At 35.1% G+C, this 20,712-nt stretch overlaps 1 protein-coding gene across 9 annotated transcripts in view; it reads right to left on the reverse strand.

The window, feature by feature from the left end:
• The window catches only part of DOCK4 (dedicator of cytokinesis 4), a 553,335-nt gene that overhangs the window by 247,661 nt on the left and 284,962 nt on the right, over window positions 1-20,712 (reverse strand). For all 9 annotated transcript variants that reach the window (XM_007504147.3, XM_056799554.1, XM_001366207.5 and 6 more), the window contains one exon: window positions 14,915-15,003. In XM_007504147.3, coding sequence (XP_007504209.1) covers window positions 14,915-15,003 — 89 coding nt within the window. The remainder of the gene's footprint in view (window positions 1-14,914; window positions 15,004-20,712) is intronic.

Here is a 20,712-nt window from a genome sequence, read left to right on the forward strand (position 1 = left end):
GGAAAGGAATGATATTGAAAAAATTCCAAAAGAAAGATTTCTAAAAGAGAAGGAAGAAAAACATTTAAAAAACCAAATATGAAGAAAAATTTTGTGACAAATGTTAACCAGAAGTTTTCAAGTCGCTTTAGAAATTATATTTCTTATAATTATCTGACATGGAAAAAGCACAGCATGGAGGAGAGTTAAGATTCTCCTACTGCAACATCACTAACTTCCATAGGGTGTCAGCAAAACTTCCTAAAGATAGAATTATTAGTTTCTTTAAAAATTACATTTAAACTTTTAAGTCATTTTGGTGAAATTTGAAAACTGAACTCAGAGTATCTCTGCAATTCTTCGAATATTACTGCAAGGGCTCCACATCCAATCCCTTACATGATATTAATTTATAGAGACTGCCAAACTAATCTCTATGACAATGAAACATCCAAGATAGGAGTATTAACAGCAATATCATTAGTTTAAAACAAATGTTCTTATTCTTTTTTTAATCTAAGAACCACTTTAGCAATCAGATAAAAACCTTTATTCAGAATGATTTTTTAAATAAGAGAAAAACAATTCAAATGAGAGTTAGTGAAAATAATTTTTTCTCCATCCAAATTCACAGACTCCCTGAAATTGAATGTGCATGGACTCCAAGTCAAAATAACCTGGTTTAAGCAGGATTATTGAAACATTTATCCAAATGACAGCTTTTTATACATTCTATAATACAGTCTCCACCATATATAGAATTATTCCAGTTGAGTTGTCATTAAAAATATTTTCAAATTCTGCTGAAATCCTGATGTACTGTAATAAGAAGAATTACACAAAGGTTTGAAGTGTAAAAAGGAATTATTTATGCCTTTTTTTAATTAAATGAGGGACCTGGAGGTCCTCTTACCATAGATGTGTAAGAATTAAACAGTCCACAGTGACAGAAAATAGAAGCCAAAGAGATAGGAAGGAGAAACCATAGAGACAGGAAAGAGAAATCATAGAGATAGGAAGTGAGGTAGAAAAAGGCTGTAAAAAGGAGCCAGCATCAGTTGGTCTATCAGTTGACTGACAGTTAGGGTTGGCAGTTGTGGGGAACTTGGCTGCTGGGAGTATGTTGGGTTAGTGGTTGGTATTTAATTGCTGGAATATAAAGGTGGACCTGAGCTTAGTGAAAGGGAATTTGGCATTAGCCTTTAGATGGCTTTTTGACTTTTGGTTCGGGCTATTAGGTTTTTTTTTTTTCCTCTTCCTAAACTTTTTGGGAGGTGGCTAGTCTTCATTGACAGATTTAATTGGGGTTGAATTAAACACTGTTTGAAGTTTTCTTTTCTCTGGCTTAAAGGGATAATATTAATTTATAACTCTACTATATTCTCATAAAAACTCAATTTTTTAAAAGCTGCTCTTTTTTTGGTCAAAACTCCTAATTTGACCCTTACAGAAGAAATATTGGTATTATTAGAAGTGAATAGCCTTCAAAAGCAAATGCTTTGAAGGACTGACTGTCATTGAATATAGAAGGTGCAATATACCAGCTTATGAAACAGTAACATTATTTTAGAATTACATGTTATACTGTATGAAATGAGCAGCACAAGTCAGAATTTCCAGGTTATGGCTCTTCTACGACCAATTTGACTAATTTTCTGCCATGATTTATGTCATCTCTGTTAGCTAAACTATGGTTAACAACTAGAAAGTCAACAGAATGCTCAATAACTTCTCCTTCTATCTCTGATAAGCAAAATACATGTTGTCACCTTCCTTCATTTCACCTTAAACAGAAAGAAAATTTTCTGAAAAGTTTGTCCTTTTGCTGAAAAAGTCAAATGCTTGTACCAGAGATCTTAATTACTACATATTGTACTTTTTGGTGAACAGAATCACTATTGCTAAAGAGTTTTGATTAAAATGAATAAATTATTATTTATAGAAAGAGATTAAGAAATGCAATTATAAAAGTTGTGCCTTACAATGCTGAGTCTTATGCTGGTCCTTTCTTAATTTTCATTTTAATCATGAATGCATTCAACTGTGAAGCTTCTCCTCTTAGCAAAAATCCAATTAATAAGGGTGAAAAATTAACATATATTTTCCTAACTCATATGATATTTCTGTCTGGTCTTATAAGAAAGTTACATTCCTATTAAGAATATTATGTAAATATGTATTCTAAATGACATTAATTTGCATATTCCATCTTTTTGTATAGATGTTGTAGGAAAAAAAAAACAGGCTTTAACACATCAGGAATACTGGATTAAAGAATGAGGTGCAATATCAACTACGTTCCAGATCATGGACCTATTATTTTCATTTCAGCTGTGGTTTCCTCATCTATAAAATAGGAATAAACATATATATATACTATTGACTTCACAGAAGTAAAATAAAGAGAGTCCACTTCAAAATGTGAGTTATTATTATTGACCAAGGCAATGGGAGTACCTAGATCCTATAGGAAGTCTCTTATTAACATGCTTCATTTTTAATCTTCCTAATATAGGTAAGAGCATCATGGAGCTGGAGCAAGAAAAGCCTTAGAAGTCATCTAGCCTTAACTCCTTCATTTTAGAAACAATGAAACTAAGGCACAGGGGGATTAAATGATTTGCCCAGGGTGATACATGTAATAAGTGTCAAGAGATAGGATTTGATTGCCGAGCCACTGACTCCAAAGTTAATCTGTTTTCCACTGAATTTTCCATTCTTCTTTAACATGAATTTTGTTCATCTAGGTTTCAAAAGCAAAAAAAAAGTATCCTAGCGCAAAAAGACAGCAAATAAGAAGCTATTCAAAAATTGATACAGAGTTTTCTTTTACTCATTTCAGCTTTCAAACATTGAATGCAGTATTGCTTCAGGTGAAAACAAAGAGTGCCAGTAGGGTACATACAGCATGTCCCATTTGTGACAGATATGTAAATATTGGAGTAAAAGATACTTTCAGAGATGTGAATGACTGGGGAAAAAAACAGGTTACCTGGTCATATACTGAGAATAGAAGACAATAGATGGAAAATTCAAGGAGTATTTTGGTACTTATGAGATATTAAGAGTCAAAGGAATACCTCCAGAGCATAGAAGAGACCTTGAATGAATATTGTGGAGAAAGATATGAGTAAGTACTTCATAAGACTAGATAGCATAAATAGGGCTCCTCTCTCCATAGGTTGAGGGCATCCTCACACCCCAAAAAGGCACCCAATATTCATTAAAATAACACCTAAAGATAGCATTGAAATTTTGTTTTGTATTGGTAGCCAAAGCTTTTTACTGGTGACTAGTTCTCCTCACTCTACTTCTAATCATAAATGCTAACTTCCAGTTGATTATCACTTGACTACTCTTCTTGTTCATGATTTAAAGATTCGATATCACTGACAAAATAATATGGGAGCATTGGCTTCAACAGAAAAGTACTAGGCTTTTTGCTAGATAGGCTGAAAATTTTGCCATAAGGATAAAACCTTCAAGTAGAAATTCTCAGCTCTGACTCAAAGAATTCATATTCTTTGTATATGATACTATAATGGCCAAAGTTAGCCACTGAATTTATTTTGACATTGGCTATATTTGTAGTTCACAATATCTGTATGAGATGACTGATAAGTTATAATTTTGATAATTCAAATAAAAAGGTCTTTGACTCCTTGTACCTTGATTTTCAAGCTACTTTGCTTTAAAATTTTATGAAAAAATTGTATTTTTAAAAAAACCCTTATATTTCATCTTAGAATCAATACTGTATTTTGGTTTGAAAGCAGAAGAGTGTTGAGGACTAGGCAATAGGGGTTAAGGGACTTGCCCAGGGTCACACAGCTAGGAAGTATCTGAGGACAGATTTAAACCCAGGACTTCTCATCTCTGGTTATGGCTCTAGATCCACTTAGCCATCCAGTCACCCCTAAAAAAATTGTATTGAAATGGTATAGAGACAGAAAGCTTGCAATAGGGAGGGAAAAGGTTGGGACACAGAAGACATGTGTTCAATTCCTTCTTCTACAAGCTGCGTAAACTTGGACAAGTCTCTTAATCTGTTTTGAGCCTCAGATTCCTCAATGATCTAAGATGGAGAAAATAGAATGTGCATTCTCTGCTTCACAGGGATGAAGAGAAGAAAGGATTTTTTAATCTCTAAAGTAACATGTAACTTTTTAAAGTAGTCATACTAATACAGCTTAAATGTTATAATTTAATTTTTGATGATAAAACAAATTCTAGCAATTCGCCATGTATTTTCCCCACTTAATAAAGAACCTTGAAGTAACATTTCCCTAATTAAGAAAACAGAATTCATCATCATTTCTGTTCATTTATATATAAGATATTTCACACTTGAGAAACCATTTAGAGGGCAGCTGGGTGGCTCAGTGGATTGAGAGCCAGGCCTAGACAGGAGGTCCTGGGTTCAAATCTGATCTCAGACACTTCCTAGCTGTGTGACCCTGGGCAAGTCGCTTAACTCCCATTGCCTAGCCCTTACCTCTCTAATGCCTTGGAACCAATACATAGTATTAATTCCAAGATGGAAGGTAAGGGTTTAAAAAAAAAAGAAACCATTAAATGGATCTCATATCTTATACCTTGTTTTGAAATTTTTTCCTTTATAATGTGGACTTATAACTGCATGGATTTAGACATGGAAGAGATCTTAAAGTTTACCTTGTAAAACCTAATTTTGAAAAGAAAAAACTGAAGCTGAAAGAGGTTAAGTGCTTTGAAAAGAATCCAGTTTTACCATTAAGAAAACTACAAAGTGCTAATTTTGCATTCTATACTTCTGGCCAATAGGTGGTGCCAGTAGTTTCTACATTGTTCTTAATTAAATTTGAAAATCTACTTCCAAACTGATCCTAAAGTCAAAGAACTTAGTGTTATGACACTAATTATAATGATGAGGAATTGATAAGGAAGAAAAATAGCATATTTTTGACACACATTCATGAGGTTTTCATCCATTAAAAAGGAACTAACCCCAAAGCATTCTTCTCCACTGCTATATGTAGTGCAGTATTTACTTCTTGCATTTAAGGACAGACCAAGGATTCCATATGTGCTTTCATGAGCCTTAAAATGAAACCTGTAGCAATCAATTGGCCACATCTTTACCAACTCCTTTTACTACTTGTTATGCCAATGTTGCTCCACTGCCACACACACACCCCTAAGAAAAATTGCTGGGAACATAACCACAAACTCATCTTTTTTTCAGAGAAAAGATAAATTTCCAGAGAAACTTATCTCAACAAAAAAATTTCCTAATTTGGGATTCTGTACTTTAAATAGCATAGGTAGCAAAATCTAATATACATACAGGTAACATCCTAATGTGATTGTTTCAGTCACAACTCATAGCTCAAAAACTAATGATCCTCTGACACAGTTCATTCTAAGCTTTGGAAATGAATTCTCTACAGTCAAATTAATTGACTCCATATCATTCTATGCTCTTAGAATTCCTAAAATTCAGCTTGATTGTCTATCTTGAAGGTTAGAGGTGGTATTCACCATAACCATTTGCTCTCAGTATATTAAATGTTTTTTTTTTATATTTTTATGAAGAACAATACTTTTTTTAAAAGTAGGAATCCAATAACAATGTAATTGGAAACTAACAAAAAAATACAGCAAAGATAATGTTAATTTGTGGTTTTGTAGGAATTTCTTTCTATTTGAGATTGACACTGCTGGCCTACAGAACACCTTGCCCAAATTCATAAAATTAGTATGTATTAGAAAGAGGACCAGGATCCAAATCTTCCTGGCTTTCAGACTGTCTCTCTTTTCACTGTATCATGCTGTCTATCTTCTTCTGGTGTGACATATTTGAAAAATTCCCTATGTTTTTTAATATTATAGCTTAGTAACTTCATGCTAATAATAATAAATTGATAATAACGTTTACATAGCACTTACTATATACCAGAATTGTGGGAAGTGCTTTACAATTATAAATTCATTTGATCCTAAAAATAGCACTAGGAGGTAGGAGCTAGTTTTATCTGCATTTTACAGATGAAAAAACTGAAGCAAATAGAGGTTAAGTGACTTGCCCAGGGTCATATAGCTGGTAAACACTAAGGGTCAATTTAAATTAAGGTCTTCTTCACTAAATGCTCAGAGTTCTATCCATTGTACCATTATGTGTTATAGTAACATAAAATCAGAGAACTGTATATTCATTTCAATAAATATCTTCAAAAAATGAGAAACCATATTCATACTACTTTACCCAACTAACATAATCAATGAAGAGTATATTTAATGTACCTTTGTAAGATAAATCTCATAAAGGAGAAGGGAAACAGGAAGGATCAACTTATTTAACTATTAGAACCCTTTTATCTATTAAATGGACAAGACTATAATTGCAGAGATAAAAAGGCAGCTTAGGCAATATTCATTTTCAAATGAAATTTCAAAGACTTTCTTTTTCAGTATCCATCTCCAAGAAACAGCATGGGGAAAAAAATCAAAAGAACATGACACTCAAGTTAAATCGCCCTACCTGTAGAGCAACTAAACTTGATAGCCAAACTTCAGAACCAAAGAATATTATCAAATATAAGGAAGTTATTAGAAGTCAAACTTCACATTCTGAGTTAGGATAGTAATTGGCTCAATTTCCCATCCCAGATTCTTCAATTAAGATATCACCTAATTCCAAAGTTAGTCATTATGACCCCTCACTTTCAATAAAGGAAGTAAAAAACAAATCTTTAAAAATATTCCAATAAAGGACACCATCTCTTCTTATGCTTTATTAAAGGGTAAATAATATTTCAACTTAACAACAAATATTTTACAGACCTTACTCTCCACCATGTGCTCTTGAATCCATTGACACAGACCCTTGGTGTTTCAAGAAAAAGTCCCCCCATGCCTGGAATGCTCTCCCTCCTCCCTTTTCCCTATCTGCTTTTCTGGTTTCTTCTAATTCTCAGCTAACATCCCATCTTCTACCATAAGCCTTTCCCTAGCCCTTCTAATTCCAATGTCTTTCCCTTTTTAAACATTTTCTATTTATCCAGTATGTAGCTTGTTTGTATGTATGCATGTCTATACTTTGTTTTCCATGTCACTCAGTCATGTCAGAGTCTTTGTGATCCCCTGGACTATAAATATCCATGGGGTATCCTTTTCTTTTCTTTTTTAAACTCCTCTCTTCTGTAGTAGAATCAATATTGAGTATCAGTTCTAAGGCAGAAGAGTTAGGGTAAGCATGGGATTTTCTTTTCAAGGATATTGGAACAGTTTGCAATCTCCTTCTGCAGTAGACCCAATGGATACTTTTATTAGGCAATCAGAGGTTAAATTTCTTGCCCAGGTTCACATAGCTAGAATGTATCTTCCTATAGAAAGTGGGATTTAATTTGATTCTTGAAAGAAGTAAAGTAAAACAGAGGCAGAGATGAGGAGAGAAGCATAGAGGATCAGCAAGTACAAAGACTCTGAAATGGGAACTGTTCATGTTCAGGGAATATAAAGTAGTAAAATCTAGTTAGTCTAGAGGCAAAAAACAAAAAGGCCATGTGTTTAAATAGAAAACAAAGAACTTTAAATTTGATCCTTGAGATAAAAGGAAGTTACTGGGGTTTAATATTGTATCTTTAATATGGTCAGAACAACACTGCATGAGTTCAAATCTAGCCTCAAACACTTTCTAGCTATGTGACCATGGGTAAACTCTGTTTGTCTCAATTTCCTCATCTGGAAAATGAGCTGGAAAAGGAAATGTCAAACCACCGTAGTATCTTTGCCAAGAAAACCCCAAACAGAGTCACAAAGAGTCAAGCAGTGACTGAAATGACTCAACAACTTTCAGAAAATTATTTTGTCAGATGAGTGAAAAATGTGCTGAATGACAAGAGAGTTGAGGCAGAGAGACCAATTAGAAAAATATAGCAAGAGTACAAATGAGAGTTGGGCACAGAGGTAGTGTGAGGAGAGATCTATATGACAAAAATTGGCAATGACCTGGATATGTGAAGTGAGCGTGAGGAATCAAGAGTGTCAACAAGGTGGTAAATTGGCATGCAGGATTCTCTGGCTTAGACTGCATGTCTTTTTTGTATTCCTGCTATTTTCAGTGTTCTAATGCCAATAAATCAGTCAGTCACTCAATAATATTGACAAATCACCAAGTGCCTAAAGAGACTGGTCTAAGGACAGAGACAAGATGCCAGAGGAAATGGATGTTATCCTTGCTCCAGTGATATTAACATCCCATGGAGGAGTGAAATTAAAAAAAATAAAGAGTCATTTATTCACATATTTATTAAGTGACCACTGTGTACTCAGCACTGTGCTAGGTTCTGGAGGAGATATGAAGGCACTGGGGATAAGGGAGCTATTAGATTCAATTTTTACTCAGAAGAATTTTAATCCAAGAGGTAAACACCACAAGGTTCTAAAAACAGAAATTACATAGTAGTATATATTTTTTAAAAAGATGATTCTCACTGCTGTGCATAAAATCTATTTGAAAATAGGAGTACAAGTCAAGGTTCATTATAGAGGCTAAAGGGAAAACAACACCATAGGACCTCTGAGGCCATCTAATTGCCTAGTAATTTTATTCAGGAATAGTCATGAAAAAGGAAAATCAAATGTAGCAAGTTGATCAAGCAAAGTCAGGAGATCTGATGACAATTTTCAAAGAGTGAAGACAGTGAAGTCAGATGCACAAAATGGGGAAGAAGACCTATGGATTTAGAGTCAGAGCATCTGGTTCAAATCCTGATTCATACACATACTCTATGTTACCCTTGAGGAAAACCAAGTAACCTTACTAGGCCTTAGTTCTCTCAACTATGAAATAAAGGTAATGATTTAGATGGCCTCAGAGGTCCTTTCCATCTCTAAATCCATAATCCAATGATCTAAGATCAATGTGGGATGAGGAAAGATAGTCTGCTATTAAGTAGTATAATAAAGGAAATGGGAATGGAGAGGTAAAGAGACATTACAGAAGCATTCATTCACATAATCTGTCAGTCTGTTTCTATCAACCTCTGCATCTCATTCTGTCTCAATCTGTCTGAATGTCTGTCTGCTTCTCTTTACTGTGCCTCAAATAAGTTTTGCTTTGATGTCATTCAAACAGAGCTATCTTTATAGATAGGATGATGTTATTGGAGATAAGATAAAGTAAACTGTCAGGGGGATGGAGGGAGGGAGGAAGGATGGAGAGAGACAGAAGGACAGAGAGAGAGAGACTCACAAATAGACACACAAAGAGAAACAGAATGAGCAAGTATTAAGTGCTTACTATACACAAAGAGTCAGATAAAACTGAAAAGCCTGAACAACAAACAGCAGAAACAATATCACCACCAGAAACTGATAAACAATAGTTCAGTGGATCCCCAGTGTTTGTAGAAATACTCAATTCATGTGGACCACAAAGCACTACAGCATTCTTGTCCTGGGCAATTCTTGTTTAAATCTTTTGGGAATCTTCTGTAAAGTATCTCTACCCATTAGACTAGGACATTTTCCTGGTTCTTTTAATATTTTGTGGTGAACAGTACAATACTATACTAGAAAATAATTCACAAACTGGTAGCAGCTGGACATGCACAAGGGAAATAGTGCTCCAAAGTAAAAATATAGAAAAAACAGAGCTGCGGAATGAATCCATGACTAATGGGTCAAAGAGGTATTGAGAGATCTGCAATTAGGACACAGAAGAGGAGGATGGAGATATGTGGAAAAAAACCATCACCCAAGGGAAGGTGCTATCTTTTGAAACAAAGATGTGTACAAAATAGAGGAGGAAAAGTGATTTAAAAAGCAGCAAAAATGTTTCAAAAAATAAGAAAAAAAAACAGGCTGGCCCTCCCAGATCAAAAGACTTAGGGTGAATAGGTGTTTGAGGAAGCTTTTGACTTATGCCAGGCCACGGATTTTGTTTGATTCATTTGTTGATTTCACAGTGAACCTGTGATTTCATTTTATATGGAATTTCAGGTGAGGAAGTTCCAACTATTCATTCAGATTAGAATTAACTTTTCAATTTAGAGTGTCAGTATTGCTTGGGGCACTGATAGGGAACTTGCCCAAAGTAACACAGCTAGTATTTGTCAGAGGTGAGTCTTGCAGCCAGGGATCAGTGACTTGAAGGCAAGATTTCTCTGTTCATTACAGTGGGCAATAATTCCAATGCTTTTGTGAGCAGACAAATAGTGATGACCATTGACAGAAATAAGGAAATCAGAAATTTTTAAAAAGAAAATTTTGAAAAGAAGAGTCAAGGCATGGTAGTAAAAAAATTCTGGTGTCAGAATAGAGGCTTCTGAATTCCGACTCTGACACAAATGAGCTCTGTCACCTTGTGTAAGTCACTTGACTTGTATTGGCCTGTTGCATCATCTGCCAAAGGTGGACATTGCAGTAAATAATCTATAACATTTATAATGGTTTTAAATCCAATCATTTCCAACCATTTCATTTCAAAAATGATCAAGGTCCCATGAGGTGAAGTTTGCAAAGGGAATAAAAAGGATGTAACCAAAGGCAGGTTAAACAGCTCAAAAACTAGTTCCATGATGACTATATTCTTCTTTTTCCAACTAGGATGGATCTTCCAAAAAATAGATTTAAAGAAAGAAGAGAGATAAGCAAGATAGCTTGATTTTATATTGGAAATTCTTTAAAAGTGTCAATCTATGACTGGGAATTATGTTATCAGATGATTCTAGATCAGTTGTTCCTTTTTTTGAAGACAAAGAAAACATGATAGATATCTCCTATGTGTATGTAATGAAAATTATGAAAATGTGGAGTTTTTTACAATCTTCATAAACACCAGAAAAAGAGGACTTAGCATATACAATGTAGAAGAGAAATAACATTACATGCAAACCATTAAACTCTACATAGGATTTCCTTTAAATATGTTAATTACATGTTATACAGACATATATATATGTATACATGCATATATTTGTGTATACATACACATACTTTCTTGTTTGTTTCTCTTCCCTTAACTGTGTGTGTTATTGGAGGATCAGTTTATATAAATGCAGTGATCATATATATATATATATATATATATATAAATCAGTTTATATAAAAGTGATTTTAGAGGGGCTTTAGAGACAAAGCAACTGTGTCAGAAGGATGATATCAATGAGAACACAGATCACTTGAGTGGTGGAGAAAACAGAAAATTGGGAGTCAGTCAATCTGATGTTCAAATTTCAGTTCTTCTTATCACTGGCAACTAGAGTAGAAGAAAGAGTTTGTTGCATACTCAAACAACCAGAGTGTAAGTGTTGGTCCAAAGAGTTCCAAGCTGTATTACCATAAGAAAAGCATTCCAATTCTTTATGACTCAGATTGTTCATAATCTTTAAATAGAAGTAACCTCACTGGCACTATCCACCTTACAGAGTTTTTGAGAATCAATCAATTAACCAAAAAACCTTTATTAAATGCCTACAACATGCCAGGCTATTGATAGACTTTCAAATTCTACAGAAATTTAGGTCTTTATATTAACAATTTACTTTTATGATAAGTTTCTAAACTGATAAATCAAGGGTGTACTTTAGATTCAATTCATATAAATGTTAACAAAACATTTAAGAAAGTCTTTCATGTTATCCATATAGTCAATATTGATGAAATTTGGCTAGATAGGGTGATCTAAAACTATCTGGTTGACTAGATCAAAATCACTCAATGTCAGGTTGGAGAGAAGTTTCTGCTTGAATGTCCAAGATCTGTGCTATTTAAAACTATGATAAACTACTTGGATGCAGCTATAGATGAAATACTTATTAAACTTGCTAAGGGGGATTGCGAATATGTTGGATGAGAGCCAATATTAAAAAAAAAAAAGATCTTCATATTTGAGAACTATTGGCCAAGAGAAAAGATTTACACCTAAAAACCATGAAATGAGATTTCATCTAAAAAGACCTGAATAAAAGACCAAGAGGCTAAGTGGATTGTTGACTCAATTTGACGCAGCAATATAAAGAAGTCAAAATACATAATAAGTCATTTGGTTTCATTAGGGAAAATACTGAGGAATGTAATTGGCCCTCTATCCTCTCTGTCCGCTGGCCAAACAACAGCATAATAATTATGTTCAGTTTTGTGTGTTACATTTTAAATAGGACAAATTGAAAATACAGAGAGAAAGGATGAGTTTGGGGAAAAAAAAATCTTAAAATCGCACTATTTGGGGCTGTCCATATGAAGGAACTGAGAATGTTTAGCATAGAGAAGAAATGATTCAGGACTTCTTGACATCAATCTTCAAGTATCTGAAGGGCTAACATTTAAAAATGAAATAAACTTATTCTGCTTGACCTAAAAGGGGTAGATTGAAAATCTGAAAAGTTTACCAAAAAAATTTCCTGGAAATTGTGATAAGACCTTCAGTGATCTGGAAAAGAAAAGCTGCACTAAAACCATGGGGACAAAAACCAAGTAACATGGGGCCAAAAAATGAGTAGAGGACTGCAGAAATTGGAGAAGTACATGAAGACCACTTTTCCTTGAAACTTGGCAACAAAAGTGAGGAGAAAGCATAAAAAACTAAAAGAGGTAGAAGGGACAAGGGTTAAACTAAAGGAAAACCTATTTCATTTCATCTTCATGATTAAAATGAGTTAAAAGTTTTTTGGATGAAAAATGTGTATATATAAATGCATGAAGGGGCAGTTATATAGCACAATGGTTAGTGATAGGACTAGGGTGAAGAAGACTCATCTTTCTGAGTTCAAATCTGACCTCAAATATTTACTAACTGTATGACCCTGGGCTAATCACTTAACCTTGTTTATGTCAGTTTCCTCATCTATAAAATGAGCTAGAGAAGGAAATGGCAAACTAGTCCAGGTTCTTTGCCAAGAAATCCCCAAAGGGAGTCACAAAGAGTCAGACTTGAAAGAAACAACTAATTAATAATAACAACATAAATGTACTAACTTTCCTATGTGCTCACATACATACTCTATAAGCCTTTATGTCATAAAAATCTATATTTAGGAATAAACTGGACTATTTAGGATCATAGAAGGGGAGTTCAAATGAAGCTAGGAAATCCTCTATTTCCCCTCCATCATTTTACATATGTGGAAATCGAGGCTCCTAGAAGTAACTTAAGTGTTGGAGTCACAAAGATAATACCTGTCAGAGTCAAGATCCAAACAGATGCTTCCACTCAAAATTCAGTCTTTTGCTTTCTTTTTTCCACTATAGGGGGCACCAGTCAGTTAGTTAAATCTCTTGTACCTGAGTTTCCAATGTGTCCATCAATCTACTGACATATTCTCCGTTCTATCAGAATAAATATTGCTCTCCTTCTTCTAAGATCTTGAAAAACCTGCTTGACTTTAACTGTAATAAAAGTGCTTTTCAGGCAACCAATAAGGCAGTGAAAAAGGATTTTATTGGGCAATAATGACAGATTTCAGTTGGAAACACCAATTTCTATGCCACAGCTATGGACTCAAGTCTATTCTCATTTAGCTCTTAAGCCACTGGACAAATTCAGGGCCTTTTTTATTCTTTCACAGATTTTGCAATACTTTGCTAGAGATCTAGGTGTTAATATTTAATAATGCTTTTCAGGAGACAGCTTAGTGGCTCAGTAGATTGAGAGCCAGGCCTAGAGATGCAAGGTCCTGAGTTCAAATCTAACCTCAGATACTTCCTAAATTGGGTGGCTCTGAATAAATTACAATCCCCATTGCTTGGAATTTACCACTCTTCTGCCTTGAAACCAATACACAGTATTGATTCTAAAATGGAAGGATAAAAAAAAAAAACCACAATGCTTTCAGATATAATTAAAACTGCAAGGTCTATAGTCAGTAGCCAGAATATAATTTTAAAAATTTTAGCAGGAAGAATAGTAGTAGTCTCTCGGTAACCGAGGATGACGATTGTCTTTGTGCGTTTTCATCTATGACAGATGAGTATACACAAAGACACTTGTGTGTGAAGGAGATTTAAGTGGAAAAGTCGATGCACAGAGGCAGTCCCACTCTCTCAGCGTTGGAAGCCTGGGTCCAGTGGCACGAAAAGTCGTTCCACCTGGAGACTTCCTCAGCTGCATTGGATGGCCGTGTTGTCTTTTGTGCTCCAACACGCCCTAAGCACTCCACAGTGCTTTGCTGCGTCGCCCTCTCAGCCGTTGAACCTTCTTGTTGGTTTCTTCCATCTGTTCAGCCGAAGCAGTCTTCACATGCTGGGTGAGCAAAGCCCTGGTTCACCAGGGGTTGACGACCCAATGGCTACCCTCACAAGGTTTGGCCGACCTGTCGAAGCCGTTGTCCGGGGTGTGGCCGCTGCCGCATGCTAACAGCTACTAGGAGCCACAAGTGAGAGCTGGGTGTCAGGTGAGGGTCAGAGGCTGGAGAGCTGCCCTAGAAGGGCAGGAAAAGCCCTCCATACCAGAGATACTACCCCTCCCTGAACACTCCATACAGTAGTAGGCATTACAATCAGTTTAAATACAAATTGTGATCTCGGCCCAGGTGGGGATTCATGTGAGATTATAGGGAATTCTGGGAACTGCCAAGGACTTCTGGGGATTGAAGTCTGGGTTTCAAATCTCCATTTTACATTTTTTACATTTGATTGTTATTGGGAAAAGTTTCCCCAAAAAGGATCATGAAAACATAATCAAGATAATAAAGATTACAATAATTTGAGGATAAGAAGAAAAAACAAAACAAAACCAATACTTGCTAGACACATTGACAAAAAACCAGTTAGGGGGCAGTCCCCTTTGGCATGAAAGTATACATAAAAATAAATGTTCAATCAGCCACATCCAAAGTTCATTCTTGATCTTCTCCTGCAGCTTGTGGTCGGGAGGCATCTTCATGCCTCCAGGAAGAATATATAGGCTGAAAAACAACCGAAGTTGAGGCATATGATTGCAGCATCAACTTACCTGCATTGGAGCCTGTCAAATTATAACGCGCATTAAGTTTCTTGATGATATTTTCATGGATTTGATACCATTCACTCTCTGTGTTGCACCTATGAAAACAATGAAACCCTGTTAAGTCTAAATGATGCACAGGAGCAAACAATGTTCTTAATATTTGATCTGACTTAACTGAAGGAAAACCTCTGAAGAGGACCTGATGATAAACATTTCATTTTGGTCTCATCAGTGAGACAAAGTTTTTGTCAGATTTTATCCTGATGTTCATGATAACTGTTCTGAAATAAGCAGTATGCCCCATAATATGTCCTGGTCCATTTCCTAGCCAGAAAACTTCTGTAACAAACTGAGATGACAAAAGAAAAACCTTTCTTGAACAACATGACTAATGTGAAAATACATTTTGCATGACTGCACATATATAACTCATCAAACTGCTTAATGTTTCAAGGAAATGAGGAGGCAACGGATTGAAAAAGAGAATTTAGAACTCAGAATTTTTTTTAAAGTGATAAAAATGTTTTTACATGTAATTGGAAAAAACCAAAATCTTATTTTTAAACAAAAAGAAAAATCCAGATTGAATATTAGGTACTGTGACACTGTCTATAACAGAGGTTAGCAAAGCTTTATCTGGGGATCCTGAGTATTCCAGAGGTACAAAATTATTTTCATCGTAATATTTTAATTTTATCAGGGTAAATATCAATAGACATAACCCATATGAACAAAAGTTTTATTTGGAATGATCCTCAAGAATTTTTAAGTGTATAAAAGTCTTTTTTAGCTGTGCGACCCTGAACAAGTCACTTAACTCTCTTTGGCTACCCTTCCCCTTCTCTCTTAAGACCAGGGGTCCCCAAACTTTTTACACAGGGGGCCAGTGTCCACTGTTTGGGATAGTGGAGGCTGCAGTGCTGGCTGTGATGGGCCTGTCACACCTTGCACAGGCCCATCACTGCCACCACTATACCAGGCAGCAGTATACACAGTGCAGAATCCCCTCCTCCAGCTCACCGCTCACCATAATGATGTCTTCCATAGTGCAGCCATATAATCCTTTGTGCGATGCCTCGTTCTCATTCAGTTACTCTCAGAACAAGGCGCCACACAAAGGATTATGTCACTGGAAATAGTACTGTACATGAGCGACACCGCACTGTGCAGTGCTGCCACATACAAAGCTCCACTCATTAACGACCAATGAAAGAGGTGCCCCTTCTGGAAGTGCGGTGGGGGCCGGATAAATGGCCTCAGGGGGGCGCATGTGGCCCATGGCCATAGTTTGGGGACCCCTCCCTGATCAAGAGTTTTTGCTAAGACATATATGTAAGGGTTTTTTTTTTTTTATGTATTAGTCCTGTGACCAAAAAGTTCCCCAATCACTGATTTATAAACTAAAGTCAGTGGTCATTACAGGTGTCTACCACAAAAAAAAAAAAAAAAGATTAGGCTCAGTATCAATCTCTAATCACAACTTGCAAGGCAAAATAGATTTAGGATTTACCAAAGGGAACTGAATTTTTATACAAAATATAGTTCAGTCCAGAAAATGTTTCCTAGACTAAGTAAATCTTAACTGTATGAGCATGCTGGGGCCCCTTTCCACTTTCCCTATTACAATTACTTCCTTTGCTGGAGGCTTTATTCAGGTCAGTTTCTCTTGCCCTTACATGTATTTCCAAATAAGCTGCCACCTTGTATTAGCCACTAATGTTCTTCTCCATGAACTGGGGAAAGGGCAGTATCATTGACTACAAAGAATGAGAGTTGAAATTATTCCTGTTACATCTTTTTAAAGTTGCAAATCTGAGGCTGTTGGTTTATATTTTACCTATATTGCCACTCATAAGGATATTCATGATGGACAATTATCTCACACATATAACTTTCTTAACAGTGAGCCACCAAATAGAGCTTTTAAACTTGGATGGCTGGAAAACTGAAGTCAAATAACACCATTCTACCTGCTCATCAGTAAGAACAAAATTACCATCCAATATAATTTATATACAGGTTTTATTTCTTTCCTTCTTTTACATCAGTGGGTAAGGAAGAAAAGATGGCCAGCATCTTATTAGACATTTAAGCAATAACATTGTTCAACTTTTTTTTAACTAATGAAACCCCAAAAGAAACTAAAGCTTCTAAAAAGTTTATGGCCAGAATATTTTAGCTTATATACTAGAGCTTCAAGATATTCCTTACTTCTGTGTTTGAGCTCGGGGGAATCAGATTTGGTGTGAGCTTAAAAACCCTCTCTCTCTCTCTCTCTCTCTCTCTCTCTCTCATTTCTAACAAATGTGCCCCTAATATTTAAAAAACAACTGGCAAAAAACTAAACTCTTTTATCTATGGTTTTACTCAAGTTAGCATCAATTCTTAGGAAGATTATACTTAATCGATATTCCTGTTGCATCTTCTTCCTTCCTTGAATTACCAGTGCACTCACTTGATGAGAAAAATACAACATTAAGATGTGTTTATCAGAGACACAGAGGGCATTTTGGCAATGGAGGGATTCATGGCTTTTACTCTGCTTTTTATATGATCAAAGAAAATTTACTTAGCTGTCTCTCCTTCAGTTTTCCCCTAAGCAGGATGGATGTAACACTTGCTACCTACACTTTCAAAGAAAGCTGTGAATATTGATGACTCTATGTTTGTAGAGAATTCCAGTTCCTTAAAAGGGTAATGTTGAAAAATAATGCTTTTGTTGTATTACTAGGGAGTCAGGCAAGATGGGACCTGTAAATGTATAACTTGGTTCTAAAATGCTTCTGAGTGAATTTTCTTTTAAAGAAATCATGATCATACATCTTAGCTCTGTTAGGAAATGACTTGTATGTGATTCTGGGCAAGATATTTAACTTCTCATTGCTCTAGAAAACACTCTAAAGTTTTAAATTGTAACTCTAAAATTTTAATATCCACCAGCATTGGTAACGGAAGTTTTCTCATTAAAGAATTCCCCAGGAAATCACAAGTCTAGTTTCTAGCCCTGTAATGAGGGAAAGGCAAAAATCAAAATGGTAGAGTGGATGGTTGGTTAGTTGTTATCCTTCATACTCCAAGAGAACCAAAATGATATCACTGGTGATGTCTTGACTCATGTATAAATTGGATTTAAGTGAAGCAGAGTTGCATAAAGTCATATTGGCTTCACAGTCCGTTCCAGTCATCAAATTCTAGTGGCAGGACAAAAGTCAAGGTGATTGGTAGAGTGGATGGTGAGTTCATCTTAAAAGTCAGGAAGACCTGAATTTAGGTCTTACTTTTGACACATTCTGGCTATGTGACCATAGGCAAGTCCCTTAATCTGTGTAGAATATGTAACTGTCTAAGACTATAAAATACAAAAATTTATAGATTCATATGTACAAAAATTACTATAAATTATGCCTGTATCACATAGAGAAGTTTCTGATACTATTAGTGAAATCCCAGTTCTCAACAAAAACAAAAAAAAAAATTGGCATGCTCCCAAGAAGGAAAAATAGTCATTAGTTTTCCCATGTATTTATGAATTTTTAAAAAAGGATCAAAGGTTTCTTATGGGATAATTTTAGTTCTTTTTGCTTAAAAATCTCAGTTTATCAGTTATTTAGTAAATATGTGACACTGGCCAAAAGGAGAACTAAGAAACTGTTAGTAGGGAAGGGGAATGAGTTGGGTATATGCCCATACAGAAATCTTACATGAATGACACATCAATAAATTAAGGAAATTGTTAGAATGAATTTTATGACATAGATTTCAAGAGTTGACTGAAACTTTGGAGGCCCATGAGTGGAAACATAATCTCTTCTAAACCTCTCCAGGATTAAAAGGTTGAGTTGGGTGTGCTAAATGTGCTGACAGATGAATTGTGTAACACGTTATCTGAAAAGAAGTTTAACTTTGAACAGGCTTATTGCTAGATGTTTGGCCACCACCTATTTCAATTGACTAGACTTTGGAACTCCAAGAGACAGTCGAAACTGGATTTACTTAGCTTCTTTTGTGTGTGATATGTCATTTTTTGGTGGTCTGATAAAATCTATAGACCCTTTCATGGAGCAATGTTTTTAAATGTATAAAATACAATGCATAGGAAATAAATTATATTGAAATCCAATGATAATTTTTTAGAAAAGTTAATAGATTACAGCTTGAGAATTTCTGGTCTAAAACATAAGAAAATTGTGATGTGCAATAATAAAGAGATAATTCACACCAATTAAATACCAAATCTTTGAAATATTTCAGTATTGATTTTAGAATTATCTTCAGATAGTCTCCTAGAAATATTTTTTGGGCAGTAATCGCCAGTTTTCCACAAAATGACAAAGGCACATATTTCCTGAGAAACTTGAAAAAAATATATCCCAAATTCAAATGTAATACAAACTTAGCTTTAAACTGTAACTATGTATTTTTGGGATGGGAGATGAATTATATCACATGGCTGACTTTATTAATTATAACTTGCTGTTAAGAATAGGCTTCCCAACATATGTTGTGTGACTATTTTGGCCTACTTCAAGAATCCTCTAATGTAAGAAAAGTCCATTTTGTGAGAAAGGCCAAACATAGAGTCAAACCTCTGTGTAACTTTGGTGATTGAGACATGTGTGTGTATGTATAGTTTTGTGTCCCTGTGTGTGCACACACATATATACCTGCACATAAACATTTACATTTTGTTTACAGAAAATTCTAATTCCTTAAAATGCTGAATTAAAGGGAGCCAGGCAAGATGGTCCCTGAAAAGATATGACTCAGTTCTAGTAGGATTGTAAGGAAATTTTCTTTGAAGTAAATCATGATCATGACTTTTAGCCCTGTTAAGGGGCTGTTAGGTGACTCAAGGCAAATGAACATACATGCTAATGCTATTATTATTGGTGATTGTAGTAGTTGTTATTTACAACACTTTACAAAAGTTATCTCACTGGAGCTTCACAGCCACCCTAGGAGCCATTAAAAGCCATTATCCTCATTTTAGAGATAAGGAAATTGGGTCTCAAAGACATTAAGTGACCAATTCATAGTCAGAGAGATAACAAAGACATAAAATACAGCAAAAGGTGTAATTTAAATTCAAAATTTCTGATTCAGTCAGGCAATCTGGCAATTATATCAATCCCTATCCCAATGTGAGGGAACTACATAGAAAAAAAAATCTGCAATATTTTGTTTGTTAATCCTATTTTCCCAGAATATTTTGCCAACAGATACAGTAAAGGGCAGCTAGATGACTCAAAGGATAGAGTACTAGGCCTGTGTTCAGGAAGATCTGAGTACAAATCTAGCCTCAGACACTTACTAGCTATTAGACCCTGGGTAAGTCACTTATTCTGTTTGCCTTAAATCCACTAGAAAAGGAAATGGCAGATCACTCCAGTATGTTTCCCAAGAAAGGCCTATGAATGGTATTGCTTGCAGATTCATGGAGAGTCAAGCATGATTAAATGATTGAATAATAGCTGAACAGAAAGCAGATGAGGGAATTGTGCAGGGTTAGGATTAAAGTTGTTATTTAAGTTTAAAGTATGATATAGTTGGGAAGTATTACATAAGATAGACCTTTTTAACTGTCCATGATTTAATACTTTTAGAACTATATTTAATTTATTCCAATACAATCAGTTTTAGAAGTAATATTATGTATTTTATTTTATGCATTAATAAACATTATTCTCACAAGGGGTCCAGAGCCTTCAGCAAACTACCCAAGGGGGCAATGACACTAAAAAGGTTAAGAATATTTGCTGTTTATACATATATATATATATATACACACACACAATGTGATTGCA

Source organism: Monodelphis domestica, chromosome 5 (genome assembly GCF_027887165.1).
Source record: "Monodelphis domestica isolate mMonDom1 chromosome 5, mMonDom1.pri, whole genome shotgun sequence".
Taxonomy (NCBI): Eukaryota; Metazoa; Chordata; class Mammalia; order Didelphimorphia; family Didelphidae; genus Monodelphis; species Monodelphis domestica.